Source organism: Schistocerca nitens, chromosome 4 (genome assembly GCF_023898315.1).
Source record: "Schistocerca nitens isolate TAMUIC-IGC-003100 chromosome 4, iqSchNite1.1, whole genome shotgun sequence".
Classification (NCBI taxonomy): Eukaryota; Metazoa; Arthropoda; class Insecta; order Orthoptera; family Acrididae; genus Schistocerca; species Schistocerca nitens.
This window is the reverse complement of record NC_064617.1, coordinates 817075795-817092286: the sequence shown is the minus strand read 5'-3', so window position 1 is coordinate 817092286 and position 16492 is coordinate 817075795. Positions and strand designations below refer to the sequence as shown.

Here is a 16492-nt window from a genome sequence, read left to right as displayed (position 1 = left end):
GACTCAGATCACAATATGGTAGTGATGACGAGTAGGCTGAAGTTCAAGACATTAGTCAGGAAGATTCAATACGCAAAGAAGCGAGATACGGAAGTACTAAGGAATGACGAGATACGTTTGAAGTTCTCTAACGCTATAGATACAGCAATAAGGAATAGCGCAGTAGGCAGTACAGTTGAAGAGGAATGGGCATCTCCAAAAAGGGCCATCATAGAAGTTTGGAAGGAAAACATAGGTAGAAAGAAGGTAGCTGCGAAGAAACCATGGGTAACACAAGAAATACTTCAGTTGATTGATGAAAGGAGGAAGTAAAAACATGTTCCGGGAAAATCAGGAATACAGAAATACAAGTCGCTGAGGAATGAAATAAATAGGAAGTGCAGGGAAGCTAAGGCGAAATGGCTGCAGGAAAAATGTGAAGACATCGAAAAAGATATGATTGTCGGAAGGACAGACTCAGCATATAGGAAAGTGAAAACAACCTTTGGTGACATTAAAAGCAACGGTGGTAACATTAAGAGTGCAACGGGAATTCCACTGTTAAATGCAGCGGAGAGAGCAGATAGGTGGAAAGAATATATTGAAAACCTCTATGAGGGTGAAGATTTGTCTGATGTGATAGAAGAAGAAACAGGAGTCGATTTAGAAGAGACAGGGGATCCAGTATTAGAATCGGAATTTAAAAGAGCTTTGGAGGACTTAACGTCAAATAAGGCAGAAGGGATAGATAACATTCCATCAGAATTTCCAAAATCATTGGGGGTAGTGGCAACAAAACGACTATTCCACGTTGGTGTGTAGAATATATGAGTCTGGCGACATACCATCTGACTTTCGGAAAAGCATCATCCGCACAATTCCGTAGACGGCAAGAGCTGACAAGTGCGAGAATTATCGCACAATCAGCTTAACAGCTCATGCATCGAAGCTGCTTACAAGAATAATATGCAGAAGAATGGAAAAGAAAATTGAGAATGTGCTAGGTGACGATCAGTTTGGCTTTAGGAAAAGTAAAGGGACGAGAGAGGCAATTCTGACGTTACGGCTAATAATGGAAGCAAGGCTAAAGAAAAATCAAGACACTTTCATAGGATTTGTCGACCTGGGAAAAGCGTTCGACAATATAAAATGGTGCAAGCTGTTCGAGATTCTGAAAAAAGTAGGGGTAAGCTATAGGGAGAGACGGGTCATATACAATATGTACAACAACCAAGAGGGAATAATAAGAGTGGACGATCAAGAACGAAGTGCTCGTATTAAGAAGAGTGTAAGACAAGGCTGTAGCCTTTCGCCCCCTCTCTTCAATCTGTACATCGAGGAAGCAATGATGGAAATAAAAGAAAGGTTCAGGAGTGGAATTAAAATACAAGGTGAAAGGATATCAATGATACAATTCGCTGATGACATTGCTATCCTGAGTGAAAGTGAAGAAGAATTAAATGATCTGCTGAACGGAATGAACAGTCTAATGAGTACCCAGTATGGTTTGAGAGTAAATCGGAGAAAGACGAAGGTAATGAGAAGTAGTAGAAATGAGAACAGCGAGAAACTTAACATCAGGATTGATGGTCAAGAAGTCAATGAAGTTAAGGAATTCTGCTACCTAGGCAGTAAAATAACCAATGACGGACGGAGCAAGGAGGACATCAAAAGCAGACTCGCTATGGCAAAAAAGGCATTTCTGGCCAAAAGAAGTCTACTAATATCAAATACCGGCCTTAATTTGAGGAAGAAATTTCTGAGGATGTACGTCTGGAGTACAGCATTGTATGGTAGTGAAACATGGACTGTGGGGAAACCGGAACAGAAGAGAATCGAAGCATTTGAGATGTGGTGCTATAGACGAATGTTGAAAATAGGTGGACTGATAAGGTAAGGAATGAGGAGGTTCTATGCAGAATCGGAGAGGAAAGGAATATGTGGAAAACACTGATAAGGAGAAGGGACAGGATGATAGGACATCTGCTAAAACATGAGGGAATGACTTCCATGGTACTAGAGGGAGCTGTAGAGGGCAAAAACTGTAGAGGAAGACAGAGATTGGAATACGTCAAGCAAATAATTGAGGACGTAGATTGCAAGTGCTACTCTGACATGAAGAGGTTAGCACAGGAAAGGAATTCGTGGCGGGCCGCATCGAACCAGTCAGTAGACTGATGAAAAAAAAAAAAAAAAAAAAAAGAGGAACGCCCTGCTGGATCCCAACGGCCTCGTATGACTAGCAGTCGAGATGAGAGGCATCTTATCCGCATGGCTGTAACGGATCGTGCAGCCACGTCTCGATCGCTGAATCAACAGATGGGGACTTTCGCAAGACAACAGCCATCTGCACGAACAGCTCGGAGACCGTGGCTGCGGTTACCCTTGCCGCTTTATCACAGACAGGAGCGCCTGCGATGGTGTACTCAACGACGAACCTGGGTGCACAAATGGCAAAACGTCATTTTTTTCGGATGAATCCAGGTTCTGTTTGCAGCATCATGATGGTGTTTGGCGACATAGCGGTGAACGCACATTGGAAGCGTGTATTCGTCATCGCCATACTGGCGTATTACCCAGCGTGATAGTATGGGGTGCCATTGGTTACACGTCTCGGTCACCTCTTTTTCGCATTGACGGCTCTTTGAATAGTGGACGTTACATTTGAGATGTGTTACGACCTGTGGCTCTACCCTTCATTCGATCCCTGTGAAACCCTACATTTCAGCAGGATAATGCACGACCGCATGTTGCAGGTCCTGCACGGGCCTTTCTGGATACAGAAAATGTTCGACTGCTGCCCTGGCCAGCACATTCTCCAGATCTCTCACCAACTGAAAACGTCTGGTCAATGGTGGCCGAGCAACTGGCTCGTCACAATACTCCAGTCACTACTCTCGATGAACTGTGGTATCGCGTTTGAAGCTGCATGGGCAGCTATACGTGTACACTCCATCCAAGCTCTGTTTGACTCAATGCGCAGGCGTATCAAGGCCGTTATTACGGCCAGAGGTGGTTGTTCTGGGTACCGATTTCTCAGGATCTATGCACCCAAATTGCGTGAAAATGTAATCACATGTCAGTTCTAGTATAACATATTTGTCCAGTGAATATCCGTTTATCATCTGCATTTCTTCTTGGTGTAGCAGTTTTAATGGCCAGTAGTGTATTTACGCGCTCCACCGGTCCTTCTACCTCGTAGTCTGAACAACTTTACACGCGCCGCCTTAAAGTGGCACCTGTGTGCTGCTGACCTGGGAAAAGCCATTAGCGCAGGTACCAGGAGTAGGCGGCCTCAACGGCGCGCTCGACTCTGCTAGATGGATGCACGGCTGCAGCAGATTAATTACCGTCTTAGGAGTTGTGCGATGCTCGCGCGTCAAAGCAAGGCCGACGGTCCGTCTCTTTACCCGTGTAGCATTGGGGAGAATTAATCGGCGTTCGCCATGAAACGTTTCCGATTAAGTCTGTGGAGCAGTACGTCACGTAGTTCGTCTCGCGCTCCGCTAACAGCCAAGAGGGCGTGTATTCAGACGTGGTGAGAGTGTCACGTGGTGCGGCGCTGCGGTAGCTTCTACGACGGCCGAAAGGAACATTTCGGAGTTTCAGTTCCTAGGCAGACGCCGTCATAAGAAGCTGCTCGGCGTGTTCCCAACAAAAAGGTCAGCTTCCGGCACGGGCGCGACCGCGGTTGCAGCAGAGCAGGTCGGCGCCCCGGGCACGAAGGCGACCTGCAGGGCCGCGCTCGTGGCCGGCAGCGGCTGCCGCTGTGACTGCGGCACACGCCGCTGTCGTCATCCGCTGAGGGAAATACGGCGGCGCGGGGGCGTTCGCCGGCCGGGATCGTGACGACGGCCCGCCCTAAATTTCCCGCTGCAGACGTTCCATCCTCCGCCGGGGGCCATAAACTGACGACGGCGTCATAAATACGGCAGCCAGACGCCACGCAGTGCTGATTCGCTCGTGTGCTCCTCGGCAGGGGGCAAACCACGGTCGTAGTAGATACCTGTTCCCCTCTCACTGCCGGGTATAGGTGGTTGACGCAGGACATCAACGGAACGGAACAAAAGACGACCTCAAATTGCGGTGTGTTTACAGCAAACGGAAGGCCAATATGTCACTTCGCTTAGCTCGGGACCAAACGGTGAAAGTGAAGATCTGAAATACCATCTGTGATAGATGATTCGGCATGTACCAAGAGAGTCAGGAAACTAGCAGCGACAGATTTTATTTATGCTGAAGCAAAGGTTATATCGCAAATTTTCCACACAGCTGAGAAGTGAAAGAATAAAAGTGTCATCCGAACACACACACACACACACACACACACACACACACACACACAACCACACACATGTCAGAAAGTAAGTTCTGAGGGCCGATCGGTCGTGAAATGGAAACCACAATGAAAATCAGAAACGTTTTATTTGCAACAGTTAGGTACACCTTCCAACTACTTCTCTGCGTAGTCGCCGCTCCAACTTCGAGTTTTGTCGTAGTGTTGTATCAACTTTCCAATATCCTCGTGGTAGAAAGCAGCTGCCTGTGCTTTTGCCAGTTATCTGCACTGGTTTTGCAGCTCGTTGTCTGTGGAAAAATTTTGTCTTCTCAGCCAGCGGCTCTTGTGAGCAGAGATGAGACTCAGGGGAGCCAATTACGGACTGTATTGTGGGTGATCAAACATTTCTCATCGGAAACGCTGCAGGAGCGTCTTCATTGTCCCTGCAGTGTGCAGCCGAGAATTGGTATGAAGAAGGAACTGCTCGACAGTTGTGTTATGTGGGCTGCATGACACAGGCGAAATCTCTAACCAGGCCCTCATACTTGGCGGGAGACGCTACTCCCTACGCATCTTTACGTGCTCACTATTCACTCAGAACTGAAAAGAGCGACGCGACACAATCGACGGGCATACTAGAGACACTACCCAACACATTGTGCAAAGCTTTACCGGATTTTCCCATTTTCCCAATGGTTTCCATTTCGCGACCGATCGGAACTTTCTTTCTGGAGAACCCTCGTATACACACACACACACACACACACACACACACACAAATGCGAGACTGTGCGGCTGGTCCCGGCGGAGGTTCGAGTCCTCCCTCGGGCATGGGTGTGTGTGTTGGTCCTTAGGATAATTTAGGTTAAGTAGTGTGTAAAAAAAAATGGCTCTGAGCACTATGGGACTCAACTGCTGAGGTCATTAGTCCCCTAGAACTTAGAACTAGTTAAACCTAACTAACCTAAGGACATCACAAACATCCATGCCCGAGGCAGGATTCGAACCTGCGACCGTAGCGGTCTTGCGGTTCCAGACTGCAGCGCCTTTAACCGCACGGCCACTTCGGCCGGCCTAGTGTGTAAACTTAGGGACTGATGACCTTAGCAGTTAAGTCCCATAAGATTTCACACACATTGGAACATTTTGATTTGAAACGCGAGACGGCCAATGATCAGTCCAGTGCAAACCAGGCTCGAACTAGAACGGGAATCGGCGAAATTCCGCGAGTAATGAGGATAAAGGGCATGAGGTACTACATTAGTGATGTGTGGGTAAGTTGAGAATTTGGGTCTGCTAGGGTGTGCTAAGGTGACCACTGTGTCCGGATGGCTCAGTGGTTGGAGCATCAGTCTAGTAAGCAGGAGACCCAGGTTCGATTCTCGGTAAGGCACAAATTTTCGACTTTCCTCATTGATTTCAAACAAGGCCAGCTTGCAGCCAATGTCTGTAACGTGTTGGCTGATGCTTTCACGGTGGTCTTCTTGTAGAAATAGTTCTCGTGAGAGACATCGGACATCGTTGTGAAAGCTCCACACTATTTCATCGGCGCAACCGACCACAAATGACCACGCGTACGTGCGATATTATGGGGGGACTATATGTGAATGTCAGATATGTGAACGGATTGAGGAAACTTCTAGCTCGTACGTGAGACTTCCTCGGATGACGGTTCAAAACACAGCTTATGGACAGCAGGGATGGGGCTTTGTCGGCTTTTGGCACACAGCTCTGTATCTGTGAAAGTAAGTTTCGTAGCAGCGTCCAAACCGTTGTACGGGAAACTCCGATCTCTATCATGTAGTGGCGACAGAACATACAGCTTTGAGGGTACCTGTTTCTTTCATGGCCTCAGGATTATGACAATACGTGTGGACTGCACAGGTTGTTGTAACAACCACAGTCTAAATGGGCCCACTTTATCCTGAGAGTCTTAATTACATGCGTATCTTATCCCACTTGAAGAGCTGGCCTCGTGCGAACGAGACAAATGACAGAAGTTAATTAACATATCACATGTACATAACAAAATAATGATATGTGTAACTGAAAGCTCGAAGCGCAGTGGTATACACATCGACAAACTGCCGGTACCGCAAGGCAAGTCAGCGATCAAATGGCTCTGAGCACTATGGGTCTTAACATCTATGGTCATGAGTCCCCTAGAACTTAGAAATACTTAAACCTAACTAACCTAAGGACATCACACAACACCCAGCCATCACGAGGCAGAGAAAATCCCTGACCCCGCCGGGAATCGAACCCGGGAACCCGGGCGTGGGAAGCGAGAACGCTACCGCACGACCACGAGATGCGGGCAAGTCAGCGATCAATCGACAAAGCAGCACCACATCAAAAGCTCCGTTGTTCGACGTCGGTTGAGCTCGTCCTGTTTTTATCAGTGACTAATAGTTATTGTGCTATAGAATATTTCATCACCGTTGTATCAGCAGTGTATGAAGGACCGAACAAATTCTTGTTCTACTTGCACATCCAAGACGAAGAACTAAAAAATCCTTACGAACTTGAAGAAACAGGATTTCGTACGAGGGTGGAATTTCGACCATTTGGAAGGGTTAAGGAGGTATAAGTGTATCCGTTACAATGTCATTAGAGACTGAGGTCTATCTCAGGTGGATAAAAATCAGCCACAGGAACCGTCCCGGAATTTACCTTATCTGAGGCGCTAACGAAACACGTATCCGGATGGCCGAGACGGGAACTTAACCACTCTTCTGTGTCATAACCATTGTGCCATTATACTTAGTTAATAGTTTTGGAACAACTCTCCGTTTCCAGCTGAAGTAAAATTAAAATTGTATTGTATTTTATGGAACTGGGGACCTAGAAACGACGGAGAGGCTTCGTCCCTGCCATAGCCCGCAGTGGTACTCGACTCCACAAAGGGCTACAGCAGTCCACTCACCCCACCGCCGCCCCACACCGAACCCAGAGTTATTGTGCGGTTCGGCCCCCAGTGGAACCTCCCGGGAACGTCTCACACCAGACTAGTGAAACCCCAATGTTTGCGTGGTAGAGTAAGTATGATGTAGTACGTGGAGACAGGGTTTGCGCAGCAATCGCCGACATAGTGTAACTGACGCGGAATAAGGGGAACCAGCCCGCATTCGCCGAGGCAGATGGAAAACCTCCTTAAAAACCATCCAAAGACTGGCCGGCACACCGGTCCTCGACACCAATCCGCCGGGCGGATTCTTACCGGGGACCGACACGCCTTCCCGCGCGGAAAGCAGTGCGTTAGACTGCACGGCTAACCGGGCCGGCTTAAAAAATTAAAATAGTCAATAAACCTACTGAACGGGAAACATTCAGCCTCTACTTTTTGTGATGCAGCGTGGATGCTCAACATTTCGTCGTCTGCTCGTGGTTTCGCCGTCGTTCAGTAACTTTTCATAGATGCTAACGACAGTAGCTTGCGAACGAACGAACAGCTTCGCCGCTCCAGTGACGGTCGTTCCCAGGCGCCGGGCTATAACAATCTGCCTTTTGTCAAAGTCGCTTACGTCACTGAGTTTCTGCATTTGCGGCATGTGTAGTCATTCTCACATCGCCATCATGTTGCATTCAGTGGCGAGTGTGGCAATGGTCATAATCTTCTGGTTCATCAATATACGTATGTTCAAACATTTTTGTAAATGTAATGTCGCACCCGTCCCGCTAGTTACTGACCTGAGGTATTTGGCAGTCATGTTTGCGGAGAGTGTGCGTGGAACGGCCGCGGCCAACTGTCAACGGTTACTACGGATCGTACGTGTGATGGCACACCACAACCTGCTCCGGGCCTTGAACCAGCTGCCATGTGTGGAATACCTGAATCTCTACGTGGCGCAAAAATTCAAGTCACGTGGCACATGTCCTCCCTATACCGGCAGTGATACTTCGCAGACTTCAGGCGGCCTTCGGTTATTACCTGCCCACAGGACACGTATTTAAAGTACGTTACGACAGTCTCACTCCCCCCCCTGTGCCACGGAGGGCTCGGACTGATTAACGTCCGGGCATGGGCAGGGGTCGTTTGTTGGACGTCCTGATGCCGGTCTCTCACGTCCCACCTGTGTCGGTGGTGATGTCGCGACACATCTCTCCCATGCAACGAAATTCATTCTCGAATACGGCTGTCTGATCTCGGATCTCTCCGCAGTGCACCCGCCGAAAGACTTTTATACCACCCTTCCGCGGGCGGTTGTGCGTAAGGTGCTAGAATTAAAATACCCATTGTTCATTGGCCGCGAGTGTGGAAGACGATACACCACCACTTTATCCCAACCACCGTGCACGCGACGTGGTATCGAGTTGCCAATAAAAAATATGCGACGAGGCACCGGCTCCACGCTATCGGATTAACGGACTAGACTCCCACCTTTGTCCTGACTGTCGCCTCCTGGACACCGATGAACATCTCTTCACGTGCGTGCCGTCGTCCGGCGGCTGGCGACTGACATAGAAGATCTTAGCTTATTACTTACGTGTCACACTTGACGTGATTGGATCTTGCACGCTCCTGTGTCCGGATGACTCTTACTCTGCCCCCGCAAAATATCATGCGCTTACATGGTTGAAGATTTGGAATGAATAACGGGAGAAAATCTCTTAAGCTGAGGAAAGCCGCCGGTCTAGACGGAATATTCCCTGAATTCATTAGACACCTGGGCCCCTCCGCCCGTGCATGGCTTAGACAAATCTACTGTGACATCATGAACACCAGCCGGGTTCCCTGTCAGTTCAAGATAGCCAAAATCCTCGCAATCTTAAAACCAGGAAAGCCACAGGATGACCCAGCTAGCTATTGGCCAATTGCCCTATTGAGCATTTGCTACAAGCTATTAGAAACACTGCTGTACAACAGAATATATGACTCCATAGATAGACTAATTCCCGCAGACCAGGCAGGATTTAGGAACAAACGGAGCTGCTGCGAACAAATACTTGCCTTAACCTGATACATTGAGTCAGGCTTTCAAAGGGCCCAAAAAACTTGTGTGGCTTTTGTGGACCTCTCGGCCGCCTATGATACCATCTGGCTCGACGGAGTTATACTCAAGCTGAAAAAAGCGATCACTTACCGCAACACAACTAAGCTTCTGGAAAACATGTTGAAAAATCGCTACTTCAGAGTGAACGTAGGTCAATCTACGAGTAAATCCTACTCAATAAACAATGGGCTCCCACAGGGATCAGTGTTGGCTCCCCTTCTCTTCAACCTATACACGAGTGACATGCCAGCAACTGAATCGCAAAAATTCTGCTATGCGGATGACATTGCAATAGCCACTCAGAGCAAGACATTTGAAGAGGGGGAAGCTACTCTGTCAACGGACCTTCAACTTCTTCACCAGTAGTATACGAAATGGACGCTCTGCCCAAATCCAAATAAAACTGAGGTAAGTGTATTCCACCTGAACAATCATAAGGCAAGACGAGAGTTACAAGTAACATTCTGCAATGAGCGATTGCCGCACAACAGCCATCCAAAATATCTAGGAATCACTCTTGACCGGTCACTAACCTATAAAAAACACCAAGAAATAACCAGTCAAAAGATAAAAAATCGAAATAACATATTAAGAAAGCTGACTGGAACCTCATGGGGAGCTCAAGCTAACACCCTACGCAACGCAACACAATCTCTTGTTTACTCGGTGGCAGAATACTGCGCCCCAGTCTGGTACAAGAGCACACACACGACAAAAATTGATGTCCAGATTAATACCACCATGAGGATTGTCTCAGGAGCTCTGCAATCAACTCCACTCCCCTGGTTTCATGCCCTTTGCAATATAGCTCCTCCCTCCCTCAGAAGGCAACAAGCAGCTATCCGAGAAAAGAAGATATACCTATCCGAAAAATATTGGACCATCTAACAGATACCCGCCTAAAATCCAGGAAACCTATATGGGAAGACGAAGTCCTCAAATTCCCAGAAAGGTACGACATAGCAAGGGAATGTCGCTGAATAATCACCATCCTCTCATCACTGATTTTGATCCTTCGATACCGGTGGAAGGAATGCAAATGCCCAGAAGAACTTGGTGCAGGCTTAATCGTGTGAGGACTAACCACGGCAGGTGTAAGGCCATTCTCCACAAATGGAAACTCACTGATGACCCACGATGCAACTGTGGTGCAGAAGAACAAACAATCCCTCACCTGGTCTTCGAATGCCCTACAAGGAGGTTTGAAGGAGAATGAAGGGATATCATGAATGCCACTCCACGTGCTGTTCAGTGCGTGACCTGCTTAGATGTGGACTTGTAATAGCTGCAGTGGCTGTCTACCTAATCTTTTGCATATTGTTGTTTGCAATCAATCATTTAATAATATATTCGTAATTCGTTTGTTCAGTCATTAATAGTATGTGTGCGATTTTACTCTGTAGATGCCATACGCTAAATAAATGAATAAATAAGTGAATGACCACCGACTACGTCTTCGGCGCCGGGGAGGAAGTGGAAATTGCTTACTGATGGTACCTGTAAAACGCTCACAACGCCTCGAACTTACACCGGCGTACCGTACACACTTCGCGAAGTACGACTCTTATGCAGGATGGTGCTCCATTCTGTATAGCTACAGGTGTGAAAGACCTCTCGCGGACATCGTTTGGTGTGGATCGCTTGCTGAGCCGCCACATCCATTATGCTCAGCCTCCCAGGTCCCCAGGCCTCAATTCGTATGTTTTTTGCCCGTAATTTTACCTGTCTACTGCGATGTCCGACCTTATTAAAATTGCTAAAAGACTACATAGGATGGCAGTTTCTCACCACACCTACCTATATGCTGCACAGTGCTGTTCACAACATTGTGCCTCGGCTACAGGTAATTTTGATGAAATACGGCGGACATGTTGAGCATTTGTTACAAAAAATGTTTTTTGCTAATAATCAGTTGTTATGCTAATTATTGGTTTCGTAACATATGAAGCGCCATTTGTTGGTCATTTTGTGCACTTTGTTTGGTTTCAATAAAACACCATGTCATTGCAAATATGTCTGTCAATTTTTACATTTCTACCTACACTATTCCGTGAAGCACTGAATTTTCGAATGTTAACGGACTTTTGGGTCCCCCGTATATTAAATGCTCTCACGTCTTCAATGCACTAATCCTTTAAATACAAAGTCGGTGAAATTTTCTATTCGTGTACATGATATCAGTAACTGCTCAATCAGTAATTCGTTATACTGGTATTCTGTATGCAACATCTGAAATGCGTTTCTTCGTTACGATGCACGCTTCGTTCTATTCAGTCGAAACATCGACAATGGTAGGATTTCTTGCTTTTAATGTAGAAATGATGCTTGCATTCACGTTTGATTTAAATTTTGCCCTCTGGCGATGAATTAGTAAATAAAAAAATAGAAACTGTGAGGCAATAACAGACTACGAATGATACACAATGTAACCGTAGGTTTCTGCAGCCGTTGTCACTGACAATTCTTGAGGGTTTGTTATCAAATGGTCAATGTTTAAAATTCTCGAATGTTTCTGCCAGTAGTGTAAATGGCTTTCCTCAGGACACTGTACTGACTGCACAACAAAACACCCTGACGAAGTCCATTTGAAACAGTGTAGAAGTTTATATATTGACCATACGGTCACATACCCTGAAGGATAGTACTGACAATGGCATATAAGACTGATAATAGTCTGTTGGTAAGGTTATATTTTCCCGTTGGCCAGTAATATAGTGCACTGAAATATGCGGAACTTAAGGGACGAAAATCAAGGGCTGTTTCCCAGCTCCCTGCCTCACCCTTCGCAGGTACTGTCCTCATCTGCCTACATCCTTTCTATGCAATGTAGCAATACTCCGATGCGGGCATGTAAACAGCGACATACGGCGTTCGTGTCTTTCCGACGTGCGTGCGGTAAATGAGGAAACATGAACTATGGCGACGTTTTTACCAAATGCGTTCAAACGGGACCAATGTGCTGTTATTCTTTTAATAATTTTTTCATAATGCTGGGCCACAGTCATAATATATTTCTTTAAAGTCAGTACCGCCATCAGACTGTTGTTTATTTACAGTGTTACATTTACACTTACATAATCATGATTTCGGCTTCAAAGTGCCATTATCAAGTGTTTTAAGTGCAATAAATTGCCTAAGATGGCATGCTGTCGTATTGTATTTTAATACTACAGTATGCCATCTTAGGCAATTTGTAACACTTAAACACTTGATAATGGCACTTTGAAGCCGAAATCATGATTATGTAAGTGTAAATGTAACACTGTAAATAAACAAGTCTAATGGCGGCACTGACTTTAAAGAGGTGTTATTCTTTTCTCGGTTGGCGAAGGACCAACACCGGTAGACAACCATTGGAGAGCGGAGAATGTGTATGGGTCAGGATGCCTATCGAAAACCACCGTTGTCGAATCGTGCGCCAAGGTGTGCTGCTCCTTCAAGATAACGAACGTCCCAGTATCGCCAATGTCGTAACGTAAAAGTTAAGTCAACTCAAGTGGGAAACAGTCTATCATCTGACTTACAGTCCTGATTACTCACTATGCGATTTAACGCCTTGGATCCCTTATCAAAGGCCATGAGTGTCAAAGATTCCTGTCTGACAAGGAATTGGAGCAGGCTGTTACGGACTTCTTCACGGAGCTGCACATGGTGTCTCATCAAATTGGTATCTTTAAGCTGATGCGTCGGTAGGACAATTGCATCAGTGCTCACTGCGATTTTGCCTCACTGCACAGCCTTCGAACGGAAACATTTTGATCGTCCTTCATATAATAATCAGCCTCACTAAGTTACACATTCTGACTTGCGTTGCAACGAAGTTGTACAGCCTTCAGGGTATCACTAGCGTTGTTGTCTAGTGCTGACCATCTGTCCAGAAACCAGTATGACAGGTGGTAGGTATTTGCCACGACCCTGTCGGTCTGTGAGTCTTCCTCTGTGAGATGCAGCAGGGGCTCGATTGCGATTTCCCAAAAAGAAGATTTCACAAATGTAGCCTTGGGGGCCGCCTTTTCTAATCTTTTTTGGGCCGTGGCTGGACTGGTGCCAGGGCTATCTTTGGTTACACACTATCGATTCCCTTTGGCAGAAGTTTGTCTTTGGAGCCTGTGCCGGCTCAGGATATAGCGGGCAGTACGGAGTGGAAAGGGACAACGACGTTGCGCACGGCACGCGGAGCTGCGCGTATTAGCGAGGCGTTGGAGAGACGACAGCTAGCACGGTGTACCTGAGTATGGACAGCAGTTGGGGCTTGATCGTACTGGGGACAGTAACAGCGGGCCGGCGCTGTGGCTTCTTGGCAACCTCGTGAAGCTATGCGTGCGCTCGCTTCCGTGAAGGAACACGCTGTTACTATCGGACTAAGGAACGTCTGGTGTCTTCGCCACATCGATCCAGCAGCTGGCATCAAGTCCTACCAACGATTAGTGAAATATAATGATGATTGCTCTTGAGGCAGCGAAGCGTTGCAAGGACTGTCATGTGATATTTCATGCCTCTTATTAAGTGTGTGCTTCGCTCCTTAATAGTACTGTTCTTACTTCAGCTGGCAAGTGTCTAAAACATTGATACGTGTGCGCAGCCTTAACGAACGATCTATATTCCATGTCTAAAGATTGCCGCGTGGTACCTTAAAGGCCCACGTAAGGTGCTCCATGTGATGCTTGGGTTTTAATGAGCCAGTTCCGTTTGCATCATTCGTGCACGTGGTTCTGCTTACAGGAATGAAAACAGTTTTATTATTGTCAATTTTATCAAAGTAGTTTTCTGTATAAGTTTGAGTATTAAGGTGAAGGAAGGGTTGTTTGGTTCCCTGTTGTCACTTCTGATTTCTGTTTCAAAGATCGGAAGCAGTGGGCCACCGAAGTGCAGAGCCTCCCCTTTTAAATTACTAGCGAGCGTACGGGCGGTGGACTTCGCCTGAGCTCGCGTGTGCTGTTTGGTTCCGATTTCGGTGTTCTGAACGGGGTGGAAGTACAAACGGAGTCCACATCTTAATTCGAAGATAAGTACTCAGTCGCCTCCACCGTTCGTGGCCAAGTCGCGGCCTCACAATCTCGGGCCTCAGTTATTGTACAAGCTGCAGTTTTCTAAAACTTGTGTTGGCTATGCAAGGTTGTCCGAGTTAAATGTTTTAAATATTTTTCTTAAGAATTTTGAGGGATTTCTAGAAGAATGTGTGTTAATTGAAACCGTTTTCAAAAATTTCGGTGCAATTCAGCCTTAGTGGCGTATATCAGTTTTGATGGGGAAATAACTGGGTTTATTGATCAAACTGTCTATAACGTTGTAAAGTTGTTTGGTAATATCTCGCCCGGGAGAGGTGGTTTTCAATCTATGTGGAAATAGTAATTGATTTCCTGGTTATTTGATGTAAAGTTAATTTTAAATGATTTACTTGGCCCGAGTGGCGGTTTTTTTTAATGTTTGCAAAGAGATTAATTCGCTTGTGGTTTCATATAACAAGCAGTTTGTAAAACTGGCCTGAGTGGCGGGTTTTTAAGTGTTTTTAAAGAGATTAAATCATTTATGGTTTTATATGACAAGCAGTTTGGAAAGTTTGCCTGAATGGCGTTTCTTAAAGAAATTATTATCTGATTTATGATTGTAATTCTCTTAATGATTTATCTATGATGCAAATAAATATGTTGTTGTTGTGGTCTTCAGTCCTGAGACTGGTTTGATGCAGCTCTCTATGCTACTCTATCCTGTGCAAGTTTCTTCATCTCCCAGTACCTACTGCAGCCTACATCCTTCTGAATCTGCTTAGTGTATTCATCTCTTGGTCTCCCTCTACGATTTTGACCCTCCACACTGCCCTCCAGTGCTAAATTGATGATCCCTCGATGCCTCAGAACATGTCCTACCAACCAGTCCCTTCTTCAAATGGTTCAAATGGCTCTGAGCACTATGGGACTCAACTGCTGAGGTCATTAGTCCCCTAGAACTTAGAACTAGTTAAACCTAACTAACCTAAGGACATCACAAACATCCATGCCCGAGGCAGGATTCGAACCTGCGACCGTAGCGGTCTTGCGGTTCCAGACTGCAGCGCCTTTAACCGCACGGCCACTTCGGCCGGCAGTCCCTTCTTCTTGTCAAGTTGTGCCACAAACTCCTCTTCTCCCCAATTCTATTCAATACCTCCTCATTAGTTATATCTACCCATATAATCTTCAGCATTCTTCTGTAGCACCACATTTCGAAAGCTTCTATTCTCTTCTTATCCAAACTATTTATCGTCCACGTTTCACTTCCATACATGGCTACACTCCATACAAATACTTTCAGAAACGACTTCCTGACATTTAAATCTATACTCGATGTTAACAAATTCCTCTTCTTCAGAAACGCTTTCCTTGCCATTGCCAGTCTCCATTTTATATCCTCTCTACTTCGACCATCATCAGTTATTTTGCTCCCCAAATAGCAAAACTCCTTTACTACTTTAAGTGTCTAATTTCCTAATATAATTCCCTCAGCATCACCCGACTTAATTCAACTACATTCCATTATCCTCTTTTTGCTTTTGCTGATGTTCATCTTATACCCTCCTTTCAAGACACTGTCCATTCCGTTCAACTGCTCTTTCAAGTTGATATGAAATGGTCGCTGTATGGGACAAGTCCTTCCACTCCCTTTATATTAAAGGTTAAGGAAATTGCTGTATAACGTTCCATTTTTGACTAATTTTCGGCTTCCTGCTTGCCACTCTGCGACTATGTGCTGGAAGCTCCGTCTAGCTATTGTTCGAGCAACGCTCGGTACTCTACGGTGCTCTGCGGTATACCAGGAAATCTCGAAGTCGTCCGAATGCGAGTATCGTTGGGCGACCCGTAACTGCAACTACGCTGGAAATCGGCCGTACCTGACGCGGCGGTGGCGGCAGCAGAAGTCACGGCTGTAGAGGCGGACGCCGCCCCGACGCCGACGCCGCCCGTCGCGGAGGCGTCGCCGGCGGCGGAGGCGGCTCCGGCGATGGGCGAGGGCGGCCGGATGCCGGCGGGCTCTTCGGCCGTCGTCGGTTTGTCCTCGGCGGCGCTCGGGTCGGCGCCGGCGCCCGCGGCCACCTTGGCCAGGTGCTCGTCCAGGCGTCGCGACGCGTCGTGCAGCTCGCCGCGCACCGCCGCCACCTCTTCGTGGGCCACCGCCAGGTCGCCGTCGATGCGCGCCGCCAGCTGCTTGTTCTCCTCCACCATCCTGCGGAACTTTGCCTGCGAAAACACGCAGACCGATCGCT

General features: G+C 46.8%; 1 protein-coding gene across 1 annotated transcript in view; it reads right to left on the bottom strand.

Annotated features, from left to right (window-relative positions):
- Window positions 1-16492, bottom strand: part of LOC126252593 (kazrin) — a gene marked incomplete at its 5' end in the record, with an annotated part of 708940 nt that overhangs the window by 256824 nt on the left and 435624 nt on the right. Inside the window, 2 exons of the mRNA XM_049953495.1 lie at window positions 16121-16241; window positions 16293-16466. Of these exons, the coding sequence (XP_049809452.1) occupies window positions 16121-16241; window positions 16293-16466 (295 nt within the window). The remainder of the gene's footprint in view (window positions 1-16120; window positions 16242-16292; window positions 16467-16492) is intronic.